General features: G+C 43.1%; 3 protein-coding genes across 5 annotated transcripts in view; all 3 read right to left on the minus strand.

Moving 5' to 3' along the window:
- mtch2 (mitochondrial carrier homolog 2) overlaps positions 1-6,121 on the minus strand; it is a 34,939-nt gene extending 28,818 nt beyond the window's left edge. Inside the window, exons 1-2 of the mRNA XM_086106477.1 lie at positions 5,991-6,121; positions 3,837-3,921 (exon numbers count right to left, since the gene is read on the minus strand). Of these exons, the coding sequence (XP_085962603.1) occupies positions 3,837-3,921; positions 5,991-6,077 (172 nt within the window). The 5' untranslated portion in view covers positions 6,078-6,121. The remainder of the gene's footprint in view (positions 1-3,836; positions 3,922-5,990) is intronic.
- Positions 6,122-7,371: 1,250 nt separating this feature from the next.
- fadd (Fas (tnfrsf6)-associated via death domain) lies at positions 7,372-10,272 on the minus strand. Its single transcript, XM_086108161.1, has 3 exons — positions 10,258-10,272; positions 9,767-10,147; positions 7,372-7,892 (listed from the first exon to the last, which is right to left on the minus strand). The coding sequence occupies exons 2-3, from the start codon at positions 10,068-10,070 to the stop codon at positions 7,627-7,629; spliced, it is 570 nt and encodes a 189-aa protein (XP_085964287.1). The 5' UTR covers positions 10,071-10,147; positions 10,258-10,272; the 3' UTR covers positions 7,372-7,626.
- Positions 10,273-18,709: 8,437 nt separating this feature from the next.
- The window catches only part of ano1a (anoctamin 1, calcium activated chloride channel a), a 68,810-nt gene continuing 62,147 nt past the window's right edge, over positions 18,710-25,372 (minus strand). For all 3 annotated transcript variants that reach the window (XM_086106214.1, XM_086106213.1, XM_086106212.1), the window contains 4 exons: positions 22,158-22,210; positions 21,851-22,035; positions 21,620-21,725; positions 18,710-20,117 (listed from right to left, as the gene is read on the minus strand). In XM_086106214.1, coding sequence (XP_085962340.1) covers positions 19,875-20,117; positions 21,620-21,725; positions 21,851-22,035; positions 22,158-22,210 — 587 coding nt within the window. In that variant the 3' untranslated portion in view covers positions 18,710-19,874. The remainder of the gene's footprint in view (positions 20,118-21,619; positions 21,726-21,850; positions 22,036-22,157; positions 22,211-25,372) is intronic.

The raw sequence follows: 25,372 nt of genomic DNA on the forward strand, positions 1-25,372 counted from the left end.
TGACTTCAAACGAAATGAATTCCATCCAACATTCCTACTGTAGTCCTGCTGTATAAAATCATAGCATGTAAGCAGAAGCAAAATGGCCCACATTTTCTGAAACGCCTATCCTCAATATTAATATTGCCGTACTTCTAATCTCCTCGAATAATCCTGGGTGACATTACAGGATGCCAGACCACTTCCTGTTTAGCTGTGTATTTAACATTAGTACAATTTTTCACTTGACACTAATTAAATTGCCAGCTATTTTGGTGTTCCAGTTTGGATACGCTCTGCTTTAATGCGGTTCCAGTGCAATTCACCAGCCGAATAATAATGATGATAAAGAAGAAATAGAAGAATTCCCATAACAAACAAGGAACCTCGCAGCAGTCGCTTCTCGTGCCCCAAAATATAAATGAATTCATGCAGGGAGAGCTTAACGGGGGCTAAACAGATTTCTGACGGGGCTATAGCACCCCTCACCCCGGTGTACCGCCGTGCATGTTGGGGACTTATCAAAGAATTTAATTGAATACAACTTTATTGTCAAATGTGTTGTATCATACAGCACAGATGAAGTTTCTTCCCTCTCAACATAAAACAAGAGGAGCCGCTGCGGGTGCCCGCGCCGCCATCAAAAGAAAAGTGACAAAAAAATGACAAAATAATACAAGACAACACATGACACACAGACAATCGTGCAATCTTAACCACTTTCCTGCATACACTTTGTTGTCTGAAGCAGTTATAGATGAAGAGGAGCGAATCAAAGTGTCAAAGAAAGCAAATCTGGCACGAGAGAAACTGCATAGATGTTCATTTCATCATTCACTCATCAGTGAGTCATTGCGAGGTTCATTGTGATATATTTAGAGGTTCAACTCAGGATAAGTAAAGATGTCCCCATAAATTTAGGGGCAGATTCATTGGTGTTTTCCAGTCTTTGCTAGCTACTTGCTTGCAAAGACTGTTTTCTGAATCGGTGGCTAAAGGTTAGTTTACCCACCAAAGGGCGGCACCTGACTGGCATGTGGACCAGCAAGCTGGTCTGTTTTGTTTTTTGTTTTTTTTACATTGCCCTCATCGGAGACTTTGTATCATGCCTGGACAGCTTTGGTTTTAGTGAGTTTACTGATTTTCCAACACATTTCAAAGGCCATTCATTGGATCTTATCTGCTGTTCTGGTCCCCCCCCCCCACCCCCACCCCGAATTGCTCTTCTGATTAACTCAATGTAACGGACCGCTTTCTTCCCGACATTCAACGTTGTGCTCTGCTTGCCTGCCATTCGATTCCCTTCCACAATCTCATTCCGGCATACTGTGGAAACAATCTCATTACGCATATTAGTTTTGAAAAACTCTGCTCCAACACTGACAAAATCCCTGATTATTCCTCCACTTTTGCACTCCCCAATTCCCCAGAACTTGCTGAAGTCATCTACAAATCCAAGCCTGCTTGATGCTCTCCCTTCGACTTTGGTCAAATCTTGCCTTCCCTCACTATTTCCCTCTCATCTCTGCAATTACTCTTATCTCTCCACCAGCACCGTACCTTCATTGTTCAAAACTGCATCTGAATTCTGAAGAAACCTGAATCAAATCGCAACAACTACAAGAACCTTGATCTCCAATCTATCATTCATTTGAAAAGTCCTAGAAAAAGTAGTCGCCACTCAACTTGATTCCCATCAAACCCACAACGACCTTTACGGACCTTTTCCATCTGGTTTCCGTCCCCTCCACAGCATTGAAACAGCTCTACTAAAAATTACCTCTGGTCTCCTCACTGCAGCCGACTCCGGTTTATTTTGTATCGTCATCCTCTTTAGCTTGAGTGCAGCCTTTGACACAATCTCACACACCAGCCTCCTCAAAAGATTTGTTCACGGCCTTGTCAGCTCCAGTCTCGACGACTGTAACTATCTCCTCTCAGACCTCCCTCTCATGTCTCTCCTGAATCAACTACTCCAGAGGTCCTAATTGCCCCACGGGGATAAATAAAGTTTCTGAACTGAACTGAACTCAGCTGCACGTCTCATCACCGGAATGCCGTCCACCCATCACATCCCACCGTTCTACAGCAACTTCAGTCTCACCTCCTCAACATCACCATTCCAGTCCGCGTCCTCAGATCCTCCTCCTCCATCCACTTGACTGTACCACCTGTCAGGCTCGGCACCATGGAGAGCAGAGCCTTTAGCTGCTCTGCTAACCAGCTCTGGAACTCTCTTCCACCTGACCACCGCAACTCACTCCCACTTACCACCTTCAAATCCAAGATCAAAACTCACCTAATTAAGATCTCCTACTCACTGTGACCGTACCGTTTGATTTCTATTGTTATTATGAATTTTTTTTTTATCTAATTTTCTGACTTCTTCCAGTTAATTCAGTTTTAGCTGTTGCTCCTTGATGTACAGTGTCCTTGAGAATCTCGAAAGGCACTTCCAAATTGAATACTACTTTATTGTGAAATGTGCTGTAATGTGTTGTTATTATTATTATTATTATTATACTGTCAGAATGGCTCCATAAAAAAATAAAGCTGTTCAAGTGTGTTATTGGAAGTGCTTGTCATACAGGAGCAGAAAGATCTCTTCTTGTGTTTGGCAAGCAGGTTATGTATGTGTCGTTGCTTTGATTTTTATTCGGCAGATAAAAGAGAAAACACTTTCTGGTGAGCGATGCATTCAAAAACATTAAAAGGATCAAAGGGAATTTGGAGCGAATCAATCTTTTATATGACATTTTCACATCACACTTAGGATTTTTTTTACCAGTGTGCGTGCAAAACAGAAATAAGTGGAAACGCATCATGATAAAGACATAAAACACTTAAAAAACTGATCTATTTATTTGTCATTAACTTCAAACGTGGGGCGGGGGAAGGGAAGAGGACTCCAGCCATTGAAAGAGTCATCTCCCATAATAACATGGGAACAAAAAATCTGATTTAAGTGGTCCTTTTTATGTCCGTTTCTTTTCTGATTCATTGGTCGATTTTGGCACACAAATTCAAGTTTGCCTGTAAAAAATAAAATACAGTAATTCATTTATTTCAATGGGAAATACTATGTCTTTTGACAAACGTTGCAAGTTACAAATGAGCTGACAAAACCAATCCAGTTCGAAACTAGAGGTTCCACTGTTTTTATAATATCAGCAATGTTAACTATGATTGGGGCGGCACGATGGGCGACTGGTTAGTATGTCCGCCTCACCGTGCAGAGTCCGATTCCAGGCCGTGGCCTTCCTGCGTGGAATGTGCATGTTCTCCCAGTGCCTGCATGGATTTTCTCCGGGTACTCCAGTTTCCTCGCACATTCCGAAAACATGTGTGCCAGGTTAATGGAACGCTCCAAATTGTCCCAAGGCGTGAGTGTGAGCGCAAATGGTTGTTCGTCTGTGTGTGCCCTGCGATTGGCTAGAAACCAGTTCAGAGTGTACCCTGCCAACTGCCCGAAGACAGCTGGAATAGGCTCCAGCACGCCCACGATTCTTGTGAGGGTAAGCGGATTAGAAAATGGATTGACGGATAATTATGTTTGTTTAAACCAGAGTGCTGAATTCTAATTTGGAGTTTTGTGATCTGTACATTACCTTCGTTTTTTTAATCATATTTTTTCTCATCAATTGCTCAATTATTACACAACCCATTCAAAAATATTTCCATTAAAATATTTACACTTAAGTTTGTATCGCAACACATGCAGGTATATTTCATTACAGTGAATTTAAACCATGATATCAATGTTGGATCACACTGCTCAGCCCTATTCGAACCTTAAGATAATCAGGCCTGATTTTCTTTGCACGTGTACGAACCAGGTTTTTCAGAGTCAGACTTACCATAAGCAAACAGCCCAGGCAATTGGTAGACCTGCCTGCCAAATATGTTTCTGCCAAGTGTAGGAGGGAGTGGCTCGTGTCCAACCTATGAATACCAATAAGAAATATAAATCTGTTCAAACCATCTGAACTTTGTTTGGACACATGTATCAGCAGCTGTCCTAAATTTTGGCTTCAATACATCACGTATTCATATTTACAGAGCCAATGCAATTGCCTGAGTCGGCTTTAATTTTGAAGCTTGACTTGTCTTTTTGACATAGCCGCTTGCACAGTCATAGTTATTAAGGCCATTACATAGTTCTTACCAACATCAAAACAAACACCTCCCCAAAATCATATTCACTCACTAATTTAGGACGCTAAGAAACCACTTCACAATTACACCATCATTGTATGATAGAGTACAAATCTTTGGCGTTTGCGGCACAGGTGCATTCAATAATTTGGACAGCAAATGCCGCCTTACTCGCTGTCGCGAGAGTGAAGCCGCCTGTGGCCATCTTACGTTGCCACTGTCGAAGCTGATCTAAGTTGAATCTAGATTTCTTTGTAGCTGTTCACATTTTCTGTCTCGACGTCAGTTCTTCTCAGTTCATGTTCCCAAACATTAACAATTTAAATTAAACCAACCCCACAAACTGTTGCCTTTGTTTCAAGTCGTTTAAGAGAGTTCAAGGCTATATCCCTGGTACCATAATGCTCCAATTTACTGATCAATATATGGTGATTTATGGTATCAAATGCTTTTTGGAAATTAACACACAGTCCTATTGCGGATTTCATTTCATCTATGAATCAATCATTCAATAAGATTTGCTCGAAATCCATCCTGATTGTCAGAGAGTCTGGTAGCTTATCTATTATTGAAAGGTTTTACATTTAATTTGGGGAAATTGTGGTAGAAGGGAGACGGGTATGTAATTTGTCAAGTTATGTTTGTCAACAGTTTTGTAAATCACAATGATTTTTGCGGTTTGCATTTTTTTTCAGGAATTGCCCAATTTGAAACGATTGAAAGTTAGTGACGTTCGAAGTTCTCAATGTACATTAGTGGCTTAGAGATTCCCAGATTTATCTATTTTACCATTTCCATATCAATTTGAAACAATCAGAAGATGGTTCATCTTTACAAATATTAACAATATTAATTCAATTTTCTTTGACAGCATGTGTGAAGAGAATTTGGACAGGAAGAAGAAAAAACAGTAGGGAAAAAGACAAAGCTAAATATAATTTGGGTTGTGTTATTTGTGGAGTTATTTTTTATACACGCTTATGTAAGGTTATTATTTCGATGTGGGGAAAAATAACACTACATACACTACATTTAGTTTCTTTTGAAATGTTATTGATGCATAACTGGCTAGCTTAAGTGTAGCGAGACTTTGTTTAACGTAAAATAAATTTTAGCTGCGTCCAATACATATTCCAAGGCCATAGAGTATACCTGTATAGCTTCTTCTTTAGACAATATCATCGCACAATGTTGTGGAAAAGTAACGATTTTGTAATCCTGCGCACACACTCACCACACGCCAACATCAATATAATAGTGTTGACAACTGCTCGCAATATAACACTACGCGAATGATTTAAGGAACCGACATATTGAATGAAGGTGCATTGCGGTTTCAAGATTACTGTACATTCAAAATCGAATTGGTAAACCTACTTCACCTCCACCCGACTTCCCAGTCCCAACATAACAGAAGGTCATTAAGGAACAGACATATTGAATGAAGGTGCATTGCGGTTTCAAGATTACTGTACATTCAAAATCGAATTGGTAAACCTACTTCACCTCCACCCGACTTCCCAGTCCCAACATAACAGAAGGTCAAAACGGACAGTTCGTCAATTGTAAAAGATTAGTCGTGGTAGTGCAGATAACACTATTTGGAATGTTGTGTTAAATATGCTGTATACTTAATCAGGTCAAAAATGTACATGGAATATAGCATTATATACTGCTGGTCCCTTAAGTAAAGGGGGTGATGAAATATTTTTTCATGTTAAAACAGTTCACTAATCTTAAAGTCAGCGGTTAGAGTTCAAACAAGCGAACTAAGAATTATGGATTATCCCTAATAGCATTTGGGTAATTAAAGACATTCTAACAGATGCCATCTGAACCAAATTCAACCCTCTTACCTGAACCAATACTTTGATGTACATCAAAGGATGAGACAGGACAGTGAGCCCGGACCCCAATATTACTTGGCCGCACGTGTCCGCCATTTTTAGTGCTACAGCTTCACCGGAAGGTATTCTGTGCACTTTCTTTAGACAGAAACCTCGATCGCAGTATTCCAAATATAAGTACTGCCATCTAGTGTTGAATTCCGTGATGGTAGACCTCAAAGAGCATTCGCGTGAAAGCATTAGTGGCCTACCTAGTGTGCCCTAGACTTGGTCTGGTTGCGGGATAACAAAAATCAATATTTTATTTTATATATACTGTATATTATCAGGCGAAAAGGTCAGAATTGCTGATTTCGAAGGCCGTTTATTTTGAAATGCAACATCAGATCTCAATGAAAATACTGTGGGTGGATCCACGGGGTGCCTGAGACCTTCCAGTCTTAGTCTGGATGTGCGCTGCTGAATTCTGTAGTGATTGTAAACATGAAAGTGGAATGGTGGACGACTGGTGAGCATGTCCCACCTCACAGTGCTGAGGTCATAGGTTCGATTTTTATGTAGAGTTTGCATGTTCTCCCCGTACCGGAGTGGGTTCTTTCCAGGTACTCGAATTTCCTCCCAAACATTCATTCCGAAAACATGCACAGTAGGTTTATTCGTCACTCTAAATTGTCCATAGGTGTGAATGTGAATGGTTGTTTGTCTACATGAGTGCCCTGTGTTTCAGATAATGGATGCATGTAAACATGAAATGTTCTTTTTAGGAAGGCAAGAAACCAAGGCATTATAGCAATCAATTTAATCTGTGACAAAAGCAGGTATTACCGTCCCTTTTTGGGGAAGAGAGAGAAAGGAGTGGACACTGGCGATGTTCAAGTGATAAAACATATTTTTGTGAATTTCTTAATATGTGAAATAAAAGTGAGATCAAAGTCCAAAATAACACCCAGGTTTTTCACCTGAGGTGAGGGGTGTAAAGGATGTGCTCATATTATAGTTAAGTTTGTGTGGGAAAAAAATCAGGAATGTGTGAGAGCATTTTAGTTGTGTGAGCACATGTACGTATTGGGGAGGCAATCCTGAAATATATAAGCGATGACCACTCACACTCTTCGAAATGAATTATTTTTTTTACATCTTGCTTTGCTGCTGTGTATCATATTCATTGGCTTAAAACACACCATATTTGTGCTGAACTCTAAAAGCCAAAGATTTATTGCACTTAAGATGTACAGTACATCGTTAAAAACCCAATTGCCAGAAAAAAAGGGGAAAAAAATTATGCTGGAACCACAAGATGCTCGGACAATAAACATGGTTTTAACTGTCATGCAATGCAACGTTTGTACTGTATTTGAATACAATACAGTGATGGGAAAAAACTGATTCCTTTCCAGTTTTGATTACTTTAATAACAAACAACAAAAGTTCAATCATAGTTGACAGACGCTCAGTTCAAAAGGATGAAAAGTGCCTGACAGCTGATACAATTTCTGTCTTTATTTTATTTTTTTACTATTCATGGTTGAATTATGTACACAAGCAAACCTTGTTGTTATAACATTTTATAAATAAAGACATCATTGATGGTTGACTACGGCTTGAATTGTAATGTTACCATCTTGCAAGCATGTCTCTGTTGACATCAAATGCATGCAGCCTCCACTATATCAGCTGTGAGATTTTGCTGACATGCTCTGAGTGCCTCAATCAACTCTCCTGTACGAGCTTCGGCTCCTCGACTCTTCCTCCATTCCTTCAGTAGCTCTCTGACTGTCTCTTCCAGATCTGTTGGAAACCTCAAAGAGATAGATTTCAGCTTTGTTTCACTCAAACAAAGTTCACGTCCTAATTTTCGCCAGGTCCCCCCCACGTTCTCGGCGATCACTTTGGTGGCAATTTCCAGCTTGGCTGAAAAACATAAAGAAAGAAAAAAATCAGGGGGGAAATATATTATTTTTGTGTGAAATATGACAGCAAGTTAAATAGAAACTTATATATATATATATATATATATATATATACTGTATATATATAGGGCGGCCCGGTAGTCCAGTGGTTAGCACGTCGGCTTCACAGTGCAGAGGTACCGGGTTCGATTCCAGCTCCGGCCTCCCTGTGTGGAGTTTGCATGTTCTCCCCGGGCCTGCGTGGGTTTTCTCCGGGTGCTCCGGTTTCCTCCCACATTCCAAAAACATGCATGTCAGGCTGATTGGACGCTCTAAATTGTCCCTAGGTGTGAGTGTGGGCGTGGATGGTTGTTCGTCTCTGTGTGCCCTGCGATTGGCTGGCAACTGATTCAGGGTGTCCCCCGCCTACTGCCCGAAGACGGCTGGGATAGGCTCCAGCACCCCCCGCGACCCTAGTGAGGATCAAGCGGTTCGGAAAATGGATGGATGGATGTATATATATATATTTCTGTGGGACTTCCAGATCCAGACTGACAAGATGGTAATGGCGAACCAACCAGATATCGTGATCATAGATAAAGGGCAGAGGAAAGCCGTTGTAGTGGATGTAGCGGTCCCAAGTGATGGAAACATCAGAAAGAAGGAACACGAGAAACTCGAGAAATACCAAGGGCTCAGAGAGGAGATGGAGAGAGCCTGGAAGGTAAAGGTGACAGTCGTGCCTGTGGTGGTCGGAGCACTCGGGGCAGTGACCCCCAAACTAGATGAGTGGTTGCAACAGATCCCGAGAACAACATCGGACATCTCAGTCCAGAAATGTGCAGTGCTGGGAACAGCAAGGATACTGCGCACAACCCTCAAGCTTCCTGGCCTCTGGTAGAGGACCCGAGCTGAATGAGGGACGGACACCACCCGAGGGGTGAGACGAGGACATATATATATTTTTTATGTGTGTGTGTGTATTATATATATATATATATATATATATATATATATAATACACACACACACACCTACTAGTTCTTTTAGATGTCAATAAAATGGTTTTGTGACTCTTTACAATAAAAAAAAAATACACAAACAGTATTAATTTGTGATTGGGCCCGGAAGTAGAACCTCCGCCTCCCTGAACGAAAGCTTTCGGCTCATAAGACACGTGTCAAGGCAAAATAAAAGATGAGCTTTCGGGCTCACGCATGCACTATGGCAGCATAGAACAACACCGGAATGGACAAGGTTGTGTTTGGTGAAATGTCTTATTTCACAGATCTGTTCAGTGACGTCATTGATCAGCACACAAATTATGACTTCACAGTCTATCAGAGATGCATCTTCCCCAGGCCTGAGGTAAGATGCCCCTTTACAGGACTTGATGTTTTTTTTTAATGAAATCAAAGTTGTAGTCTTGTGTTATATATTTATCCTCCACCTGTGTTTGGTTCGACATGCAAGGGCATCATAACCCAGTTTACCAATCGATAATAATAACAATGTAAATTAAGAAAAATGAAGTGGAGTGCAGTGTCCAGTTATGGTTTTCAGTTAACCAATGCAGCTTGATAACCCAGCTGGATCAAATTTCTGGATCAAATTCGATGTTACTGCTGTTCGAGTGTCAAGAATAAGTGGACCATATTCAAGTCAAATGATCAAAAAGATTAACACCAATGCGCCCACATTAATAAATCATTTCAGGAATAATAGTTTAAAGCTATTGGAAGTGCCGTAAAATAATGACAACAATTTCTGTACTTCCATAAATATTGTAGGAACTAAAAGGTAACAAGTTTCCGTGGCGTCTATCTGACTTGGGGAAAGGTGCGGCACAGTCTACTTATCAGTCAATATTGTCTGTAAAATGAAACTACAGTATACCTCTCTCCGTTTCGCTAAGTTGAGTGCCAGCACATTCCGATGGTGACTGACAGCTGCTCAACTTTTCCTCCAGATCTTGTCGGTTTATTAGTTTGAGAAGTTCCGACAACAACTCTGTTTTATCTTGATTTAGCACTCCTCTCTCAGTCAGACACTGGAACAGTTTGAATCCGTCGTTGTCGATCGTTTCCAACTCCCTTTTTCCAACTTTGTCGCCGCACAGATACTTGAGACGGTCCAGCTGCTCGGTGGTAAGCTGGCTGGATATATCCAGTAAAAGTGCTTTAAAATGCAAAGAGGCCATAGCTTGGACACGGAGATTTCGTTGAAACTGTCGTCCCGAATCCAGTTTTACTTTCACTTCCGTGTATCTGTCCCTTACTGGTGAAATAGAAGAGCATAGTCCACGGATCAATTATCAACCATAGTTGCTGATGATTTAAGTTTTAATTATTTAATTACTGAAAACAGTAAATGCTACACACGCGTACCACAGTTTCAGCCATCGAACATGAACACCAATTTGTTCATGCCAACAAACCAACTCACACTCGAAAAGACGATATATTTTCATTTATACTGGACATTACGGTAATACTCGCTCAACGGGCTGCCAGGACAACCGTCAAAATAAAAGCTAGGAAATAATACATGAACATCAATGCATACTGAATTAAAATATCGGTAAAATTGAATCCGAGTATGAATTACAAAAAAGATTAGAAGTAATTGTTGGAGTACCGCAAGACCAGTCCATAGTTCTGGACGACACAAGTCCACGCCAAGACTCCACCAAAAGAGGTCTGATGAAATCTTAGTGTTGCATTTCAAAAATAAAAATAGTCTAAATGTCCATATTTCACTGTCATCCATCCATTTTCTAATCCGCATATCCTTACGAGGTTCCCGGGACCCGGGTGTGCTGGAGCCTATCCCAGCTGTCTTCAGACAGTCAGCAGCGTACACCCTCAACTGGATGCCAGCCAATCGCAGGGCATACAAAGACAAACAACCATTCGCACTCAGAATCACACGAAGGGACAATTAAGAGTGTACCATTAACCAGAGATCCCCAACCCCCGGGCAGCGGACCGGTACCGGTCCGTGCGTCATTTGGTACCAGGTCGCACAGAAAGAATACATAAGTTCCATTACTTCCGTTTTATTCATTTTGGAATCTAAAGGTGTTTTATTTTTTTTAAATTACCGGATCTCTGTTACAACTGTCTACAATGTGTCACTCTTGATGCAGCTGAAGGCCCGCTTCTCAGTCACGTTTGCGGCTAAAATGAAACCCAGGAGTTAGCAAAATGAGTAAAAAAAAAACAAAGATCTTTGGAAAGTTTCTTTGGGAAGGGGGAAAGGCCCAGCCAGGAAACGGAGGAGGAGCCTACGACTTTCAAGAAAAAGAAGGCTACATTTAATAGACAGTGTCAGGAGTCGTACTTAAAAAAACGGATTGATCACAACGGGAGATTCCCACGCACCAAGCCCAGTCTGCATAATATGCAGCGATGGTGAGTCGTATTTTTCATGCACTTTGTATTTGCAGTCTGTCTTATTTTGAAGGCAGGTGTAAACATTACCATAGCGACCAGAGAGTGTTGCGGCCAGACAGGACGTTCCTCGTGTCGTGATTCGTGTTTATTATTGTGTTTCGAAAATACCACAGTTTTCATGCCAGTCATATCGAATTATTTTGTTGGATTTATGTGGAGTTTAAAGGCCAGTCCCTGAAAATATTATCTGACATTAAACCGGTCCGTGAGGCAAAAAAGGTTGGGGACCCCTGCCATTAACCGATGGTGCATGTTTTTGGAATGCAGTAGGAAGCAGGAATACCCGAAGAAAAGCCATGCAGGCTCAATGAGAACATGCATACTCCACACGCAAAGGCCAAGGCCTGGAATTGAATCTGCACGGTGAGGCGGATGTGTTCACCAGTCGACCATCGTGGCACCCTTTTCACTGTCATTACTTCTGATTTAAAAAAATATTAAAAATAATCTTTTCAGTATCGCAAGAATGGTCCAGATCTACGCGACACTAGAAAGAGGTCCCATCCAAATCTGGTGCTGTATGTAAAAAAAAGAAAAAAGAAAAAGCCCCCTGAAATCTGCATATTTCAATGAAATTACTCCCAATTAAAAAAAAATAAACTCACAAAAAAAGAATCCTTTCATCCAATAGGCCATGACAGGAGTCCTCCAAAAGAGTTCCCAATTATATCTGGTGTTTCATTTCAAAATAAAATCCCTCTGAAAATAACACATGTATTTCACCCATCATTATCACCGATTCAAAAAAAAAATGAAGAAACTTTCACAATTGCCAGAGAAGCACAGTCCTGGATGACAGTAAACCACCACATCTCTCTGTGTTGACAGTAATGTGTAAGTCTTCTTTTTAATTTTCAATGAATATTTGAAGATTGTTTTAGCAGTTTCTGCTTTTATTTAAAATAGAGTGAAATGTTTCTTTTTGAGAACACTGAGGACACTTTATGTTGATAAGTATTTTTATATGCACAAATCTTGATCATAAATGTTGACCTTTTTTTCAAATTGGTGACATCATTTTAGTAGTTCCAGAGATGCCATTACACATGGATTTACGGATTTCCAATGGCCAATAACAAATATATGTTAAAAAAAAAATCCTCGTCTCACCCCTCATTCAGCTCGGGTCCTCTACCAGAGGCCAGGAAGCTTGAGGGTTCTGCGCAGTATCCTTGCTGTTCCCAGCACTGCACATTTCTGGACTGAGATGTCCGATGTTGTTCCTGGGATCTGTTGCAAACACTCATCTAGTTTGGGGGTCACTGCCCCGAGTGCTCCGACCACCACAGGCACGACTGTCACCTTTACCTTCCAGGCTCTCTCCAGCTCCTCTCTGAGCCCTTGGTATTTTTCGAGGTTCTCGTGTTCCTTCTTTCTGATGTTTCCATCACTTGGGACCGCGACATCCACTACAACGGCTTTCCTCTGCCCTTTATCTATGATCACGATATCTGGTTGGTTCGCCATTATCATCTGCACAACCTGCACCTTGGGTCTTGTCTGATGTGGTATATCTGGGCCTCGATGGCTCTGGTGCTCAGGGCCTGCTCCTGAGCAGCCAGGATGAGTGCCTCTGTGCTGTCCTTCAGGCCAGCCCTCTCTAGCCACTGATAAGACTTCTTGAGATGAGCCACTTCAGTTATGGTCCGGTGGTACATCCCGTGTAGGGGCTTGTCCTCCCATGATGGTCCCTCTTGCAGCGCCTCATCCTCTGTTCCCCATTGTCTGAGATATTCTCTGAGTACGTCATCTGTTGGAGCCTTCTCCTTGATGTATTCATGGAGCTTTGATGTGTCATCCTGGACAGTGGCTCTCACACTCACGAGTCCCCGGCCTCTTCATTTCGGCTTGCGTACAGTCTCAGGGTGCTGGATTTGGGATGGAACCCTCCATGCATGGTTAGGAGCTTTCGGGTCTTAACGTCCGTGGTCTGAATCTCTTCCTTTGGCCACCTTATTATTCGTGCAGGGTATCTGATCACTGGCAGGGCATATCTGTTTATTGCCCGGGTCTTATTCTTGCCATTGAGCTGGCTTCTTAGGACTTGCCTCACTCGCTGGAGGTATTTGGCCGTAGCCGCTTTCCTTGTTGCCAGTTCGAGGTTGCCATTGGCTTGTGGTATACCGAGGTACTTGTAGCTGTCCTCAATGTCTGCTATTGTTCCTTCAGGGAGTGAGACCCCTTCAGTGCGGACTACCTTTCCTCTCTTAGTCACCATCTGACTACATTTCTCAAGCCCGAATGACATCCCGATGTCGCTGCTGTAGATTCTGGTTGTGTGGATCAGGGAGTCTATGTCCCTTTCGCTCTTAGCATACAGCTTTATGTCATCCATGTAGAGGAGGTGATTGATCGTAGCTCCATTTCTGAGGCGGTATCCAAAGCCAGTTTTGGCAATTACTTGGCTTCTGGGGTTCTGTCCTATGCACAACAGAGAGGGACAGTGCATCACCTTGATATATGTCACATTTGATGGACACTTCGGTAAGTGGCTTGCCATTGGCTTCAAGTGTGGTTTTCCACATCCTCATCGAGTTCGCAACGAAGGCTCTTAGGTCCTGTTCACCTTATACAACTCCAAGCATTCAGTGATCCATGTATGTGGCATCGAGTCATAGGCTTTCTTGTAATCAATCCAGGCTGTGCACAGGTTGGTATGTCGGGACCTGCAGTCTTGTGCGACTGTTCTGTCAACCAGGAGCTGATGTTTGGCTCCTCTGGTATCTCTACCAATGCCCTTCTGTGCTTCGCTCATGTACTGATCCATGTGTCCACTTATCTTAGCCGCAATGATGCCTGACATGAGCTTCCATGTTGTTGAGAGACAGGTTATTGGCCCATAGTTGGATGGAATTGCACCCTTTGAGGGATCCTTCATGGTTCATTTTTGCTGCTAGGCACTCATGGAGTGCTGTGAGTTTCTTTAGCTAGTAGGTGTGGACCATGTCCGGTCCTGGTGCTGTCCAGTTTTTCATATCTGAGACTCTTTCCTGTATGTCTGCCACTGTTATGGTAACTGGTTTCTGTTCAGGGAGGTTGCTGTGCTCCTCTCTCAGGGTCACCAGCCATTGTGCACTGCTGTTATGTGCAACCTCCTTCTCCCATATGCCTTTCCAGTACCTTTTAGTTTCCAGTCTTGGTTGGTCAGCTCTGCTGTTAGAACCCTGCCACTGAGCGTACACTTTCGCAGGTTGTGTTGCGAACGGCCTGTTTATTTGTCTGGCCTCATTCTCTTCCGTGTACTTCTTTAGGCGGCTGGACAAAGCTTGGAGCCTTTGTTTGGCAGTTTCGAGCGCTTCAGATATGGTCATCTGGAAGTACCTCTCGGGTATCAGCCTTTTCATCACACCTCTCTGGGCCTCCGTCAATTGACTCACATCTTTCCGAACCGCCTTAATCTTAGCCTCCAACCGTCTTTTCCATGGTGGGAAACGTATCTCATGGCTTCCATGGTTGCTCTTATAGCTAAGCATCTTTATGATCACTGATGCTGAAGCGTATATCAGCTCATTGGTTTCTGTGATTATTACGGTCGGGATCGCCCTCAGTGCTGCATTCACACTTTCCATGAGACTTTCAGGTGGTACTTCACATAGCCGTTGTAATCGGTTTCTAGGTTGCCCAGCCTTCATTCTCACCATGATCTTAGCTTTCAGGTCAGTTGCTGCCTTGCTCAGCATTGCATTCATTGGGGCTGGCCTCCCAATCTCATCATCTGCATTCATTGGGGCTTGCCTCCCAATCTCTGGTATAACCTCCTCCATCTGGCAGCCTGGGGCCCTTCACCATGGAATCTGCGTTGTACCTCATCAAGCTCAAGTTGCGACAGCAATTGCCGTTTGTGGATGTTGGAACACTGAGCTACTAGTTGTTTCGTGGTCAACCGTGACTGTGGGTTTCGAAGTACCCATTCAGCCTGCATTCTCTGCATGTAACCCCTCTGATTGGAGTTGCTTGAGTAGTAGCATTCCAACAGAGCCATGTTATCGCATCTCGCCCATCTCTGCTTTGTTCCAGTAGCCCATTTTTCATCATGGTGCTTTGGTTCCCCAGCACCCAACGCAGACCTTGTTTGGCCGGGTGACGTCTGAGCCGGCACGTCATTCGTTTTATTGTCTCTCATCATTGTATGAGGTAGGCATTAGCGTGAAGGGTCTTGCCCAAGGACCCACACTGGATGCTGTTCTGTGCTCATTTTTGCCCCAAGATTAATGCGGCACACGTCACAGCGGATGTTACTTTGCTCTATAAATAAACCAGAAGCAAAACAACAAGCGTGCTGCACAGGTCCACGCACATGTTTGTTTTGCCAGCCACGGCAGCGCGAGACACTGAAAACGGATACTTAAAGAGTTTATGAATGGAAAGTTTACTTTTAAAAAGTTGCCAGATAGTTACACTGACAAGACCAAAGTTACCTGGATGTTTTGCAGTCGTAAACTGAGCTATCATCATAGCACGTCGAGTCTGAAATACCACTTAATGGCCAAGCACACAGCTGATGTGAGTACTCCGTCCCCTCGTCTAAGACAGACAGCTATAGATCATTTCAAAGCGAAGAAAATGGATAACACGACGAAGAACAAATTTGCTGAAACCAGAGCTAAATGTATGGCTTCTGCATGCAAGCCTGTCAACATTGTCCACAGCCAGACTCGAGCTGAAATCATTTGCATTGCATCTAACGACTCCACTACGGATTGCCAGCGAGAGCCTCCATTAGAAGCTATGAACAGAAATTGTACGTAGCGGAGAAGGCTAAAGTACACCAAGCGGGAGAAGACACTGTTTCGGGAGAGACATAAGAGACTAGGTGGATGAGCCTCTGGTGAATAAAGAGCAGGCATTTTGTTGAATTCGATGTATGCCACTGACGCAATTGTTACATGTTTGGAACTATTTTGTGTGAAAGGTTACTGTGTTCCGTCTCTATATAAATAATGGGGTTGGAGCTTCTCTGTGTTCGTCTGACAGCGCCGGTGCACTGAGGCACGTCGAGAGTTCAGTGGTGCAGTGGTAGCGACCTAGCGAACACACTGAAAATAAAACGTCTCCAGTGTTGTCATCGAACCAAGTGTAGTCATCCGAAATGATGTCTACACAAAACCGTAGAGAGACTTCCACGCAAGAAAAAGTGTGACCTCGTGCAGTTTTGTGTATGCACATGCGGGAGTAAACTGGATGTCTTTGTGTCTGATCATTGATGTTATTGCAAGCAAGAAATATCACAGGAACCAGCTAGTTGTGTTATATTATTTTGTTATTTTATGTTAACTGTTCTGTTGATGGTGGCGCGGGTACCTGCAGCGGCTCCTTTCTCTCCTGTGGTTGCACTGTGGTTGAGAGGAAAGAAACTTAATATGTGCTGTATGTTGCACATCGAGCATATTTGACAATAAAGTTGACTTGACTTGTTTCAAATATGTAAATTGTATTTATACTTTACATCAGGGGTGCCCAAACGTTTTGGACCTCAGATCGACTTTTCGATCAACCAACCTCCCGGGATTGCCCCTTACCGAGCACACGCGCGCGCGTGCAAGCGCACGCATGCCATGATGAGAAACAGCCTGACACGCATGCGATGCACTTTTGCAGCCTGTTAACTATCTAGCTAGCTCACATGTACCGTTTTAAAGTGCTTCCCTGGGCACTCTAGATTCCTATTCTTTGCCCGTACCCTCGGTGAATAGTACACGAAGCAAATTCTGAATGAGAATAATGAAGATAAAAGATAAAGCGCAACAAGCTGCAATTGCAGACTGCTGAGCGCTAACAACTCCCGGTGACATATTCACGCGCCCCCGTAGGTTAATGATTTACCTGCTTTATTTTATTTTATTTTTCAAATATTTTTTCGTGAAAATGAGACTGATAGGACGATTAGGGTGCAGGGTACATTAACACAAAAAATATATTTCTAACATGTACAAAGACACAAATGTTTGTTTTTTTTCTTCTCCTTTACACCCCTCGGATACACTTGGGACCTGTCCTAGATCTACCGTTCGATCAGGATCGACATCATGGGCAGCCCTGCTTTACATATTTGAAACAAAGAATGCAACAGATCTTTAATTGCAAAACCTGATACAGTAATGAACATTCGTCAACATACCCTTGTGAGAGAGGCGAAGAGGCTTGCGTTGGTGGCGTAGAAGGTGGCTCTCACTTCACTTGTACAGGCTTTAGCTTTACTCTTGCGCTGGAGGCGCTGACGTCGCTGTGGTTTTTAAATTGGAGAAAAGCATGGTGATGGGTCGTGCTATGACGTTCATTTTGTCTTCTTTTTAATTGAAATAGTTTTGAGGATTCATTTTTTTTCGTAAAGAAAAATAATTCTTACCAAGCTGACAGTTTCGGCTGTCACTTCAGCCTTCGTCTGAACTGTCAGTGTCATCACTGGTTTCTTGTGACGAACGTGTCTAAAAAACAGCTGACCAAGTTGGGAAACCTTCAAAATCAGGCACCCGGTCAAGGCTGTGAACCCCCGCACCGCTGTCGTTGAAGCAATGTGTCCCTGTTAATAGTGCCATCTCTGACAAGCTGGCTTACACACTCCCATACAGCCGGGACGCATTGCTGCGGTGGCGGCAAGGGGTTGGAGTGCAGTTTAACTACTCGGAAAAAAAGATGTCGCGAACACAACATCAAGATACAGTTTGTGAGACAGAGTGGCGATAATGCAGTGCCAAACAGCTCATGGGATAAATCCCATTGGTCGATGTCGCTCTATGAACCAGTCGTGCTTTGTTTGAGTGAACAAAGCCTCTGAGTCATGTCAGCTCTTTGTTCGGCCTTCTCTCGCACATCAACATGTCAAAACGCATCTTTCCGCAATTTGAGTGCCGAAACGCCCATATTGATTTATTTAATTTTAATTCATTTTTGAAAACCCCCCGAAACACTGAAGCCACAAAACTTGAAGCGTGAACTGTTGAACGATCACTGTAAATGCATGTCGTCATCATCTTCTTCTTTGTCCTGTTTCATTGGCATATTTGGTGCACGCCTCCACCTACTGTACAAGGAGCGCAAAGTGTTTCCAATTAATTCAAGGGAAGCATCCGTGCTTGTATTCAGCCCCACAAAGAAACACATGAGACAGGTGGGGCGTGTTTCTGTCAGAAAAATGGGCGTCTGTCAGTGACTGACTGAAGGGTCCATCGGTACTTGACCTGGTTCGTGATGATCACACTGACGAATGAAAAGCCACCTCTGTCAGTACGTGGTCCATTTTTTTTCTGTTTTTTAAGTTTCATTTGGCAATCATCAGCAAAATGGGCGTCCTGTCAGTACTGATGTACTTCATGCTTTCAGGTCTTGCTGATAAGATACACAGACTAAAAAATGGCATTCAAGAAAAACTTAATAAAGCCATCAATTTAAGAACATTAATACAAAGTTTAATGCAGGACAGTCATAATTTCAGAGGTACAAAATGTTCTTGATCGTGTTGTATTGGACAGAAGGATGAGTACATTCGGGTGTGCTTGAGAGGTGGGACTGATTCCCAATTGCGCCACGTGTTTCTCATGAATGATGACATGATGCAATAGAGCGCTGGTCTGGAGTCTCATGGCAAGCGCTATAATCAGTGACAAGGGCTGATGTAGCTGTGCCTGAGGGCAAATTGTATCATTGGATAAAACAATCATGATAACTGGTAAAAAGGTATTGCTAATTAAAGTAATCGTGGTGTTTTAGGCCTATGTGACAAATTACAAACGCAAACATAATATGCCCTGCGACTGACTGACGACCAGTTCAGGGTGTAGTCTGCCTTCCGCCCAAAGTCAGCTGGGATAGCTCCAGGATCCCTCTGCGACCCTGTTCAGGATCAGGAGTGTTGAAAATGGATGGGTGGAAAGATGAGTAATCACTCACACACACACTAAGGCAAGAATACCCGGAGACAATTCATGCCAGCATGGGAAAAACATAAATACATGCAAGCAACACATTGAAGGCCTGAGCTGAAATTTGAACCCTGAAGATCAGAACTGTGAGGCAGACATACTCACCATACACCCAACACACTACATCAATATACAATCTTCCAAAAAAATATCGATATCTATTTCTACATACAGTATATCTATATCTACCAAACAACACAATCAATATTAACGAAGCCAAAAAATGCATGAGAGTAACACACCGCAAATGTGTTTAAGAAATGTTTTGTCTTAACATTGTAATTAAGTTCGAAAAAAATATAAAATGATCAACACTTTTGATGATGATCAAGATTTGATTTAGATAGCAGAATTTTTAAAACCCAGAATGCAGAACCGCAAAGCTCCTTTCATCGAATTGTATAACATTATTTAGCTATAGAGGCTGAAAACAGAGAAGGTTGTTCACTGACTTAAAATGAGTTTTGTAGTGCAAGACCGGCCATGAGTTTCCATACATACAATTTAACATGTTGTACTTTATGTTTCAGACGCCCCATTTTTTTCCTCTGTATGGAAAGTTAAGGGCCACCCTGTTTTTTTTGTATGAGCGACTTTTGCTTATTCTTCCAGACGTCTACAGCTCATACTTTAAGAGCAGTTTGTGTTTGACACAGCCCGAGATCGTGGTTGTTGTGGGCTCTGGTTTGAGGAAGACGGGGAAGTACAACTGTTATGGTTGTGACTGTCACGTCTAGCAAGCCTCCTTCCATGCTCTTCTTTCATGAATAGCTCCACCATCAGGACCTTTTCTTTGTGGATCTTGAGGCTGATGTCCTTTGGTATTTCTGGGATCAACCAATCTATAAAGTCTCTCATGAGCATGACCACATTCTGCAAAGGTGGAAGACAGCAAATAAGGAAAGATTAGAAACATGAGAAGTAAAGAGAAAGGACTCATGATAAATGTTGGTGCGTTAGTCTAAGTCTCTGTCGGATTATTGACCTTGCTTGCTGTTGTGCCTCAAGTGTCATTTTCTAGACCTCTCGATATCATTCAGAGTCGCTTTCGTTTTTCATAGTTCCTTGTTTGTAAGCATTTTATTATATATATATTTTTTTGCTCTTGACTCTTTTTTTGCTTTATTGGACTCTTGCCATTTATTTTGTTTTTTCATGGCTCATTTTATCCAGCGATTTCTGTTTGTACTTTGTCGGTACGCGTTTCTGTACCCCTTGTGAGAATAAGCGGATCGGAAAATGGATGGATGGATGGATTATTATCACAATTTGTCTGAGCCTGCATTTCTGAGATTGAAGATATTATTCAGTTCATTTCTGAACCTGACAGTGGAGGGGAACGCGATGTCAAACAACACAGGGTCACGGAAACACAGCTCTGTTGAGCAGTGAAGTGATTCTCAACCAGTGTGCTGTGGCACATTATTGTGCCTTCAGAGAACACCAGGTGTGCCATGGAATACAGGGAGGCAATGGTGGACTTATTTATGACATACAACACCCCAATTCAAAGATTTGCGTTAGCCTCCCTCCCACGGCGTTATGAACAGATGCTTTTTTGGAGGCGGGGGTTTGAGGGGGGAGTGTACTGGTGAAATGTCAGGACAAAAGCGCTTCAAAAGGACCAGGATGGACAGAGGACAATTATTTTATCAACAAGGACAGAGGAACGATGATGGAAGGGTCCCCAGGTTGCAGTCGGAGGACGGACCGTCAAAATAGGGTCGTGCCCTATTTTGTGCCCATCTCTGATTAACGTAATTTGGAAATGTCAAATTAAGTCACCATCCATCCAAATATCCATTTTCTACTGCTTATTTGGGCTCAGCCACAAATTCACCAAATTTTATTCACAAATTGATGTTACAGTCCAAAGTCTTTGTCAAAGTTTTAATCCTGTTAGATATGGCTCTCACAGTAAATTGGTTGGTTCATCCTAAAGCACGAAATGAGGCATCTTTACCAATCGCTCCAATGTGCCCCATCAAGTATAAAAGATGTCGATGTAAGATTTAGTTCTCAATCAGTCCTAAAGATGTGGCATTCACCAATGTATAATTTTTCATCCTTACCGACAACAGCATGACGTCACTGAGTAAACAATGTGTTTTTATGTTTACTTATGGTTTTCCTTTACACTATAGGAAGTGATGTTATGCACATTGAAGAAATTTACAAATATAATGTAACATTTGCTGAAGAGCCTTCGTAAAGCAAAAATATAAATACACAAGTAAAACCTTGAATGAGGACCTGGATGTTTTAAGCAGCATTTTTAGCATGATCTTGAAAACGATTCAATCGATTTTTGGTCATAGCGAATGCATAATCAAGTATTCACAAAATTAGTTACTCATTATCATATATGTCATTACCTGAAAGACAACAACAAAAGCCAGGCGAACAGCAAGAATGGCCCAGAACTCCTTGGAGAAATCATATGGCGTGCTGGACCACGGAGGGTCTCTGTAGTCCTTATACCTAATTCATACAATTAAAAAAACATCTTAAAAAGATCTGTCAAAAGGTCACATCTTTACTCGCTACGCCACATGGACGTCATGAGTCGTCATGAAGAATTAGCTTGCTGGAAAGCATAATCTTACCTGCATAGTTCTACTTTATGGCCTAGGATCATTGGCTGGTAAGGGTCTGTGCCAGGCTCAAAGTCACTCACGTTGAAGTAAGACAGAGAGTGATTGACAAAGCCGTGCATGGTGCCATCAGGACTGTACATGTACTGGTACACAAGCCGTGGGATGAAGTCAGATGTGAAGGCGATCACAAAGGCCTGGGAACCGAAAACTATGGATTACCACGATCTTTTAAAAATGAGGATGGGATGACGTGGAAAACGTTCTTAGCTTGGAGCATGATTTGCAAGAGCATCTGTTGACTGACTCGAAAACTCACATTTACTATCACAGCCACCTTGCTGAGTCCCCTTAATAGGTTGTACCAGATACCTAGAAACAAGAAACAAGGACCTTCATTAAGGAAATCATCTGGGCATCGGTCCTGGGAGGGCGATTGGGATGCTGTTGAGATTTCACTTGGCCCTTTTCTACCGGGCTTGCACAAGTGCTAGTTCAAGGCCATTGCCCAGGTTAGCACCAGTATTTTCTTTTTCCGCCACAGAAATTGGCTCTTGTTCTAGCTCTGTTGCTTGAAACTGGTGCTTAAGATGGCCCCAATTATTTATTGGTCCAGACTCTGGCACCAACTATGTCAGGGGGCGGCGTGCAGAGAACGGTGGGCGGGGTTATCATCATAATAATAATGCATTTTATTTAAAAGCGCCTTTCATGCCACCCAAGGACACTGTACAGACAATAAGAAAATACAATGTAAAAATTAGTAAGCGAGATATTATATAAAAACAGGACATAAAATCATAAAAACATAGGAAATGGAAGAGCTATGTGTTGTAGGCAATCCTGAACAGGTGTGTTTTTAGCCGGGACTTGAAAGTGGAAAGAGGTGTGCAGTTTTGGAGGTCCGGAGGTAGGTTGTTCCAAAGCTTTGGAGCAGCGCGACTGAAAGCTCTGGCTCCCATGGTGCTCAGGCAAGCAGGGGGCACTGACAGGTGGAGGGAGGACGAGGATCTGAGGGAGCGAGAGGGGAGATGCACCTGGAGGAGGTCGGACAGGTAAGGAGGGGCCAGGTTGTGGATGGCCATATATGTATATAGAAGCAGTTTGTAATTGATGCGATGTTGAACAGGGAGCCAGTGGAGCTGTTGGAGAACGGGGGTGATGTGCTGCTGGTAAGATGTTTTTGTGATGATGTGAGCAGAGGCGTTTTGAACCAGCTGGATTTTATGGAGGGACTTTTGAGGTTGGCCGAAGAGGAGAGCGTTGCAGTAATCAAGGCGGGATGTGACAAGACTGTAGACAAGAATAGCAGTGGTGGGGGGGGGGGGGGGGGGCGAAGTCTGGTAATATTGCGGAGGTGTAAATAAGCAGTGCGGGTGATGGTGTTGATACGTGAGTGGAATGTGAGCATACTATTCAGGATGACACCCAGACTCTTGACCTGGGGGGAGGGGGACACTAAGGAGCTGTCAATGTTGAAGGAAAAACTGTTTACTTTAGATAAAGTGGATTTGGTGCCAAGAAGGAGGACTTCAGTTTTATTAGCATTTAATTTAAGAAAGTTTGTTGTGAACCATGTTTTGAGTTCGGAGAGGTAAGAGGTGAGGGAGGCGGGTGGGAGTATGGAGTTTGGCTTGCAGGAGAGGTAGAGCTGGGTGTCATCAGCAAAGCAGTGAAAGTAGATATTGAATTTGCGGAGGATATGGCCAAGAGGCAGGAGGTAGATGATGAAGAGAAGGGGACCTAGGACAGATCCCTGTGGTACACCTGTGGTGACTGGGGAGAGCTTTGAGGTGAAGGATTTGAGCTGGACAAACTGAGTGCGGCAGGTGAGGTAGGAGTGGAACCAACTGAGGGGAGTGTGGGAGAGACCAATGGAGGAGAGTCTATTGAGGAGGATAGGGTGAGAGATTGTGTCAAAGGCGGTGCTCAAGTCTAAGAGGATGAGGATGGAGACTAAACCGGAATCAGATGCTATGAGGAGATCATTTACAATACGGATTAGGGCAATCTCTCTGCTGTGGCGGGGGCGGAAACCGGACTGAAAGGGTTCATAGAGAGAGTGAAGGTACAGGTGGGAGTGGAGTTGAGCAGCAACATTTTTTTCTAGGATTTTTGAGATAAATGGAAGGTTGGAGATGGGGCGGAGGTTATCGAAGTTGTTGGGGTCAGAGCCATGTTTTTTCAGTGTGGGGGTGATAGCAGCGGTTTTGAAGAGTGATGGGACAAAACCAGAAGAGAGTGAGGAGTGAATAATAGCAGATATGAGAGGAAGCAGGGAAGGAAGGCAGGATTTAACAAGGGATGAAGGGAGGGGATCGAGCTGGCAAGTGGTGGGCTTGGATTTGAGTAGGAGGTTGGATAATTCAGCAGTCATGGGCGGAACAAAACTGGAGAAGAAATGACAAGGAGAAGAAGGTTCAGATGGGGGGGGGCAGGCAGGTTTTGATGGAGGTAGTGATGGATCTTAAGGATTTTGTGATTGAAGTGCTCCATTATGGAGTTGCAGGTTGCTGTGGAGTACAGGTGGAGGGGGAGAGAATTTGGTGGTCGGAGGATTTTGTTCATGACAGAGAAGAGAGTTGTTGAATTTCCTTCGTTGGAGAGGATGAGGCCGGAGTAGTAGCTGGATTTGGTTTGTGCAATTTGGTCCTTGTATTTAGTGATATGGGTAGTGTACATGTCCTTATGGATGGTGAGACCGGTTTTCTTATCAAGTCGCTCAAGTTGGTGGTTTTTTGATTTCAATGACCTAAGAGCGGGTGTAAACCAGGGGGCAGATGTAGAGAATGAAGCAGTCCTGGTCTTCAGGGAGGCGAGAAAATTTTGTATATTTGTGAGGCAGGCATTGTAGTGAGCGGTGAGGTCATCCGGTTTGAAAGGGCGTCTGGGGGCGGGGAACGGTCGATAATGGAGCAGAAGGTGTCAATGTTGATATTTTTGGTATTACGAAAAGAAATGAGGCGGGAGGTTTTGATTGTAGAGAGACGGAGTACGGTGTTAAAAGTGAGGAGCAAATGATCGGTTTCAGGAAAAACATCAGCAGTGGGCTTGGAGGGGGAGAGGCCAGAGCAGCAAACCAAGTCCAATGTGTGGCCTTTGATGTGGGTGGGGAAGTCAATAAGACAGTATATCGCGAGGCTCTCCAGGTAGGATGTGAAGTCTCTTGTGAGTGGCAGGTCGGGGTTGTCCATGTGAATATTGAAATATCCCAGCAAAATTAAATTTGGCGAGAGAATGGATACGTGTGTGATTAAGCTGGAAAATTCATTGATAAAATCGCTATGTGGCTTTGGGGGGGCGATAAACTGTGGCAATGATGGTTGGCGAGGGTCCAGGGAGTTTAAACACCAGGCATTCAAAAGAGCTTGATGCAGGGACAGAGACAGGCAAGACTTTCCACTTCTCGCGGTGGATTACCGCGAGGCCTCCTCCACGGCCGTTGCCACGGGGACGGCAGATGCAAACAAAGCCGGGAGGAGTGGAGTCATTCAGAGCAGCGAAGTCGTTTGTTTGTTGCCAGGTTTCTGTTAA

This window comes from Hippocampus guttulatus, chromosome 3, assembly GCF_054856545.1.
Source record: "Hippocampus guttulatus isolate MCC_2025c chromosome 3, RoL_Hgut_1.0, whole genome shotgun sequence".
Classification (NCBI taxonomy): domain Eukaryota; kingdom Metazoa; phylum Chordata; class Actinopteri; order Syngnathiformes; family Syngnathidae; genus Hippocampus; species Hippocampus guttulatus.